Source organism: Neomonachus schauinslandi, chromosome 10 (assembly GCF_002201575.2).
Source record: "Neomonachus schauinslandi chromosome 10, ASM220157v2, whole genome shotgun sequence".
Classification (NCBI taxonomy): Eukaryota; Metazoa; Chordata; class Mammalia; order Carnivora; family Phocidae; genus Neomonachus; species Neomonachus schauinslandi.
Genome location: NC_058412.1, coordinates 48,935,032 through 48,943,094, shown reverse-complemented (window position 1 = coordinate 48,943,094; position 8,063 = coordinate 48,935,032). Strand labels below are relative to the sequence as shown.

The following is an 8,063-nucleotide window of genomic DNA, read 5'->3' as shown; positions in this document are numbered from 1 at the left end:
AAATATGATATATAGAATATAAATAACTATCAGGTAATTATATTAATGAACATCTCTAAGAAACGTTGAGATGATTCCCCTAACATAAGATCCTGGGGAAAGTGAGACTATCACAACTGTCTTGTAAGATTAGGTACCACTGAGGTGTTGTCTTAGCTCTCCTACCACTCCTTCCACCCAATCCCGTCTTCTTGTTGGGAATCTGACCTCCCCATTGGCTCCCTCATACCTTTAAACTGCCTGCTTTGTGACATCATTCTCCCACCAAACCTACCACCACCTGGTAGAATCTTGGGGTTTCCATGGAGTTGTCTGTAAATAAATTTGGATCATCGCAAGTGACCAGTGACCGGTGACCTTCGTACTGGACACATGTATTCCTTGGCTTCAGCCGCTCTGACACCCTCTAGTATCGGCTCCTCATCCCTTTTTTCTGCAGTGGATGTTTCCTCTTCTTCTCTAAGCATGTCTGGTAAGGAAAGAGACTTTTAAAAGTTTTTCATTGGATTTTTTTTTTACCCTAAATTTAGTTGTACATTCAAAATAGAACAGACTAATGGGGGAAAGTACTGAACTAAAAATCTGAGACCTCATTTCAGTTTTGACGTTGGCATTTACTAGCTGTGTGACTTTGGATGAGTCATTGACTCACAAAATCTGTTTTTTCCTTGTCTGTTATGTTAGGATGTTAGATTGGTTGTTCTCTCTGGTCCCTTTATTTTCTAATATTGAGCCTTAAAGGGCAGCCATGGAGAAAATGAAATCAGAGATTTCTTGAGAGTGTTTCAACAGAAAGAGAGAAAACCTCAGTTATGTAGAAAACTAGCAATATTTACCAAGATGTTTCATCTGAAATGGTCCCTCCACTAATATTTCAACTGTAGTATTTTAAATTTAGTGCTGTTCAGAAAGTCAGAGTCACATGATTTGAAGTTTTCTACCCGGTGTGGGTGAAAAAGGAAATCAGGGAAAGAGGATGGAGAAGAGTGGGCTCTGGGGAGGCAAGTCTTAAAAGGTAAGGAAGTTCAGGATTGCTTCCCTCAACACAGGCCAACAAGAACCAAGGGGGAGGAGAAAATAATAAGAATGAAGGGGAGGCGGGGCGCCTGGATGGCTCAGTCAGTTGAGGGGCTAAATATCTGCCTTCGGCTCAGGTCATGATCTCCTGAGATGGAGCCCTGCATCAGGCTCCCTACGTGTTCAGCGGAAAGTCTGCTTCTCTCTCTCCCTCTCTCTTTCCAAAATAAATAAATAAATCTTAAAAAAAAAAAAGAAGGAATGAAGGGGAAGAGTAGAGGAGCTCTCGAGAAAAAAAAGAGGTGGTTTAGGATGGAATGTTGAAGGGAACCAAAGATTTTAAATTAAAACAGAAAGAGCATAAAGTGAAACCTGCTTAGAGCAGGGCAAAACAAAGTTGATTTTAGCAAACACTTCCATTAATAGACAAGGCAGGAAAGGAAGGGCAGAATAGGGCCTCACCAGGAAAAGCAGCTTACAGAAAAGTCATACTCAGCTGTTTGGGTTTTGTTATTGCCCCCCTGAACGCAGATGGCACTTAAAAGTTTAAAATGTAAACATTTTAGAAATACAATTTAGAAAAGATGCTTCCTATCAACAAGCAACTAATAAAAGTAGCTATCTAAGGGGGGGATGGAAGAAACAGAATTTTCAGTTTTATTTCTTTTTTTTTTAAAGATTTTATTTATTTATATGACAGAGAGAGACACAACAAGAGAGGGAACACAAGCAGGGGGAGTGGGAGAGGGAGAAGCAGGCTTCCCGCCGAGCAGGGACCCCGACGTGGGGCTCGATCCCAGGACCCTGAGATCATGACCTGAGCAGAAGGCAGATGTTTAATGACTGAGCCACCCAGGTGCCCCTCGGTTTTATTTCATTTTGATTTTTAAGCTATGTAGATGTTTTGCCTATTAAAAATCAGACTAAGTTTGTTTAAAAATTGGCATCTCCTAGATTGAATCATAAGGCTGCTTCTCATCTCTACAGTTATTTTCTTCCCAACACAGAGGGCACACATCTGTTTTTAGATCTTAGTTAGCAACCTAACAAGAAAAGAAAAAAATCAAGCCCCACATCTCTAATTCCACATTTATCTAAAACAGTTTTGTGGAGTCCTTTGGGTTTTCCTACATTAAAAATTTTTTAATTTGATTTTAGTGATCATGGCTTTTTTAGGCTTTGAGGGTGACATTTTCCTGGATGTTGAAGATGATTAAAATAAATTTTTGGTTGAATATAAAAACCTTCATGATGTTTTTTAAGTGTTCGCTTTTGTTATATGATTATATTGAAATATATGTCTTTCTTATTGTTTTCTTCTGATTTTATTTATTTTTTAACTTAAACTCAGTTAATTAACATATAGTATATTATTAGTTTCAGAGGTAAAGTTCAGTTGAAACATATATTTCTACTAGACCTAGTACATGTTACTTGCTGGGTAATATTCAGAAAAAATGTGAATGAACCCATAACGGAATTCCTTTAAACTTACTATTTCCCTCTCTGCTTTGTACCAGATTTTATTGAATTATTTGTCTACAAAAATTGTGGCTACCTCTACATTCACATTTATGGCATTTGCTGCTTGTTTGGCAATTTTTACTGATATATCTTCTCTGTCTGTATGCACTGGCTAGGAACTCATTCTATTGTGGGCTGTGTTTTGGTTAGTAGTATTCAGCAAAATAGGGTAGGCAATACTCCCATCATATTGCATATATGATACAGAATTTCATTTATTAGTGAACTTATTATGCCCTGATGCTTGCTACATATCCCAGTTTTCGCTAATATCTATATATTTCTTCTTAGTTCTGTAATATATGTTTTTCATGATTTTTCAGTCTTTCCAGAACATAATATATCTTCCTTCATATAAATATAAAAAGTGTAATGTACCACTTTCATTCATGTAAGAATTATTTCCATTATTAGCATTGTTATTATTATTATAACCACTTTATAGATGAGTAACCTGAAGCTCAGAGAGTTTAAATAACTTTTTTCTTTCAAAAAGCACTTCTTGAGAAACTTACTCTCAGGTAGTCATTATGAGGTAGGATCAGAAACGAGATTTAAAAGAATAAGAATGACCCTGGGCGCCTGGGTGGCTCAGTTGGTTAAGCGACTGCCTTCGGCTCAGGTCATGATCCTGGAGTCCCGGGATCGAGTCTCGCATTGGGCTCCCTGCTCTGCAGGGAGTCTGCTTCTCCCTCTGACCCTCCCCCTCTCATGTGCTCTCTCTCTCATTCTCTCTGTTTCAAATAAATAAATAAAATCTTTAAAAAAAAAGAAGAAGAAGAAGAATGACCCTTTTTTCTTTTAAAAAAGATTTTATTTTCAAGTAGTCTCTATACCCACCGTGGGGTTTGAACTCACAACCCTGAGATCAAGAGTCACACACCCCTCTGACTGAGCCAGCCGGGCGCCCCAAGAGGGACCCTTTACATTTACCAGGGACTGAGCTGTATGTGAACTCTAGGAAATAACATGTGAACTGCACAAGCAAAATGAGACACTGAAGTTACAATATGGTCATAGCTGTACTGTCCTCTAATGGGGGGAGGAAAGGTCTGTATTAGTTGCATTTCTCCTGGCTTCTGACAGTGTCATGCTCAGAGCAGGGTCCTGGCAAGAAGTCATGATACTTAGGCTCTGTAACATGGTAATGAGACCTAACATCAGGGGAGAACTTGAACAAGTCCATGTGACCTCCCTGAGCCTCAGTTTTGTCCCTTGGAGGACGTGAGAACAGATGCTCTCTGAGGCCCTCCGAGTGCTGAAATGCTTCATTCTAGAACGAAGTGTTATGCGAGTGGCTGCTGGGGCAGACTCCAGGCAAAGCGAGGGCAGGGAGAAGGCTGCTTCTCGCCTACAGAACGATGCATGAAGCACACCACCTGGGTCTTATGCACAGCCGGGCCCAAGCTGGAGCTCGGGCGGTGACTATAGAAGAGTACCGACCACCATCCTACACGGTTTGGGTTTTGGTATCTCAGCAAGCGTTGGTATCAGAGGCTTCCTGGTAGCAACAACTTTAAGATAATGCTGTTCCTCAAACATAGTGAGAATTGATCCATCCCCCTGATTTTTCATCACCCTCTTGTTCCCTACAGAAAATTTCCAAAATCCATCTTTACTTGGAACTCCAAACTCTCTGCCGCTCTCTCTCCCCGTGGTGAGCAATGCGGCTTCCCTGACAGGAAGCATCTGCAACTTCTCCCGAGTCTCCGCTCCAGCGGTCAGTTCGGCATGGCTACTGCCATCAGCTTCTGGCACCTCCTTCCAGCCACTCATGGGGAGTGCCTACCTTTACCAACATTCCAGTACAACCATGTTGTCTGGAGTTACTGGCCAGAGCCAGATCTCCACATCAGCTGCTTCCTATCCCGGGATTTTTGAGTGGGATGTCACAGGAAGTACTGAAAAGAAGTCCTCTTCGCTCGGAGACTTCACTGTGACTGTCATTGACCAGGACACAGCTGTGTCTTCCATGTCTATGGCAGCCCCGTATGATAAAACTTCAGAGGCCAAAAACATGGTCCCTCTGTATCCATTGCTTTCCGCCAGCCTTGTTCAGGGAACACCATCTCAGATGCCAAATCAAGGACATAGCCTAGCACTTCCCTACCAGGAAGGAAGCCAGGTATATTACTATAATCAAGGCACGCTGGGGCCTCTACTGTCTGGAGAACTTGGCCCCTGCCTGCAACCCTACGGCTCAGTGTCATACACCGAAAGTAGGGCCTCCGCCCCTCAGCCAGAAATGGTGATGGTACTGAAGGAGGTTCAGCCCGCAAACGTCCTGCCACCAGCCTCCACCTCTGGAATCTACTACTCTGTGTCTGCCCAACCCCTCACAGAAACAAGTTTTCAAGGTGAGTAGAGATAGCAAGAGGGAGAGAAATAAGGTCAGCCTTCAAAAATAGGGTCAAATCTGCAGCTGAGAGGTAGTGAGTCCCCAGATGGGCAGAACGTAAGTCCTGAGAGGTTAATAATCACGATCCTTGCTCGGTGCTCTCCACTTTCAGACTCTGTTCAAGAACACTACACAGAGGTGGGAAGGTGGCACCCTGTAATGGCCAGCTATGCTACAAGTGCAGGATCCCCAAGAGCATAGCAAGGGCTCCCACACTTTTCACTGCCCTAGCCGATCACCCTCCCTGTACTACCACACGGTAATGAACTCCCTTCCCCGAGCTATTGCTTCAGTCTCTTTGGAAAGCGTTTCGGACCTCTTGTTGTGATGGAGCCTGTTTAACTGCCTCACTTCCTTAATTTACCCCAGGAGTTAAGACCTCACATTCCGAGATCCTGTCCAAAGCAAGCAGGCTAAGAATTTACCCTTGCTTACATATTTTATCAGGAAGAGCTCCATTCCCTCTCCCAGTCCACGGTGTGAAGTATTCTTATTCTTTAAGGAAAGGGGAGAGACTTGAAGTGACTCTATATGAGAATGCTAGGCTTTGTTAAACATTTCATAATATAAAAACCACTTTTACTTCTTATTTGATTTAAAACAACGCTATAAAATACAAAGAAACCCAAGAACCAATGACATCAAATGATCACCTGTAAGAACTAGAAGTCACCTCCTGTATCTCCTAGCGCTGCACGGTGCTGTCCTTGATCCTTAAGAAAAGCTGGTAGAGCTGCCCTGCCCATTGCTGGGAGGTGCATGATTTCTGTGTTAGTGTCTAGTGGGAGCATCTCACTTACCAGGGAATGACTTTTTCCTTGATTCCTTTGTAGTGATGGAGACTTCCCTGGGGATGGAGACTTCCCTGGGATTGCAACCTCCAAGTCAGACATTTTGTCTGCCACAAACTCCTGAATTCCCCAAGTCCTGCAGTAGCAGAAATATCCAGATGCTTGAAAGTAACCCACCACCTGAGCTTGGAGACATCTCAATGATAGCTCCAGTCCAGAGTTCTAGTAATGTCCTGTCACTGCCTCCAGCTCCAAGCCAGGAACAAACAGAGAACAAGAATTTGGATGATATTAAAACCGAGTTTTCAAAGCCTCTGGATGCCTACCAGATCCCAATAGAAAACCAAGATCCTCCACTACTTCCTTTAGAAATTCCTGATATTCACCAGCTCCTGGCCTGCATTGATCCCCTGGGCCAGGAGGAGCAGCCTGGTTCTGAAAACACCAATCTGGGAAAAAATACCCTGAGTCTTGAAGACCAAGTGAGCCTTGAAAATGGGATTGAATCTAGTGGTGGTTTTGCAGACATCGCCACACTGGTGGAGGACATTCATCTTCCCCAGCTCTCGAGTTCCTTGAAAGACCTTGATCAAGCCAAAGGTCCCAAGGTGATCAAAGCCAAAGATACCAGAGTCATCAAGTTGAATCAGGTGCAAGAAAAGTCAAGTGTCATAAAGGCTCCTTCTAATCAGGTCAGGAAGAACAAGCATAAAGCCACTGAGCCTATCAACGGCACTCCCAAGACCAAAATCCAGGTGAAGAACTCAGAGTGCCTCTTAGGGGGAGAAGTGGTTATTTGCGATGCTGTAGACAGTAACAGGGCTCCTGTGAACACGGCCAAGCATTCCAACAGCAAATCTCAGAAAGCTGCATCCCGCAGGTCCAGCAAAACTAAGAGCCATGGGCAGGAAAAGACCAAAAGGACCAGAGAAAACAACCCCAAAAAAGCTGAAGAGAGTAAGCAGTCAGGGAATAAAGTCAAGGCAGAGGAGAAGCCAACCATTCCCAAGATGAAGCGGAAGAAAAGTCAACCCGAGCTTAGCCAAGAGACCTTTAAGAAGCCTCGAAGCTGCCTAGGCATGCACATGTTGGAGTCCGTGCAGGTTTTTCATGCACTGGGGAAGAAGAGTGATAAGAAAACTGGACTGTCTTCCTCCCGGGCCCTGGTAAGCTCCAGCAACCCGAAAGATGCCCAGCCATCCTCAGCCATCAAACCATGGCTTGATACCCCACGTGAGGGTAAAGGTCCTGAGAAAAATCAAGTCAAAGCCCAGAAAGCAGACAGAGGTGCTGACAAAGAGTGTCCCTCTCCATCCCAGTATGAGCTGCCGCCTCCCGGGAAGGTCAAGTTGGTGCCTTTGCCTTTTCCAACCTTGGAGAAGCCTCAGGCTCGACCTGTTCCTAGGAGGCCACAGTCTCTGGCCTCACATCGGTCTTACCCTGCCCGGCCTGGTTCTGCTAGCTCAGCTAAACCTGTTGCAGTCAATTCATCCTGGCTGACTCCTGCCTCCTTGACAGGTCCTGCCAGACCAGCTCGGCCAATTTCAACCAATCCGACGCGACCAGGTTTGACCAACCCTACCCGGCCTAGTGTCCCACAGTCTGCTGCCTCTAGGCCCGCACCCTACAAAACATCATCTTGCACTTCTCTCCAGTGGGAGCCTGCTCGCACTGCTGTGACCAAGCTCCAGTCCCCACCCAAACCTCAAAGTCAATTTCTACTCCAAGACTTCGGCTTTCAACCAATTCCATGGAGGAAACCCAACGTCCCTGGGCCAGTAATGTCAAAGCCCATCACAAAAGAGCAGAGGCCAGAGCGGGAGGCCATGAAGAGGCAGGCTCAGCAAGAGCGCGAGAATGCTGCCAAATACACCTCTTTGGGGAAAGTGCAGTTTTTCACTGAGAGGGAAAAAGATATGGAAATTGCTCGATATTATGGCTATGCAATATAAGAAGTGCTAGGATTGTTGGTACCAATTCATATATAGATAGATAGATATAAATTTCTCTATTTGCATATATTTTAAGACTTAATAAAACGTAATAAATATAATTAGTCGATTAGAAATAAAGAAGCCTTTTTGAGTTCTGAGGTGCTGTTAACTGTGGTTTTTCTTTGGTGCGGGTGGGGATCAAAGGCTGCATGAGAGAGAAAGAACTGGAAGTTGGATGGGAGCATGAGAGAAAAAGATAAGAAAAGAGAAAGGAACTTGGTCCAGGCCTAGAAAGGCCAAAAGAGGAGAGAGATTTTATGGGTTTATAAAAAGCAGGAGTGGGGGAAATGGCAGAATCAGGGTCTGAGGTTAGGCTTAAAAGAATACATTTTTTAAAAA

At 44.0% G+C, this 8,063-nt stretch overlaps 1 protein-coding gene across 1 annotated transcript; it reads left to right on the top strand.

Annotated features, from left to right (window-relative positions):
• The first annotated feature begins 372 nt into the window (after positions 1-372).
• On the top strand, positions 373-7,682 carry C10H2orf78 (chromosome 10 C2orf78 homolog). The gene is made up of 3 exons (XM_021699037.1): positions 373-472; positions 4,137-4,898; positions 5,773-7,682. Exons 1-3 carry the CDS (start codon positions 373-375, stop codon positions 7,680-7,682), a joined length of 2,772 nt encoding a protein of 923 aa, XP_021554712.1.
• The last annotated feature ends 381 nt before the right edge of the window (positions 7,683-8,063 follow it).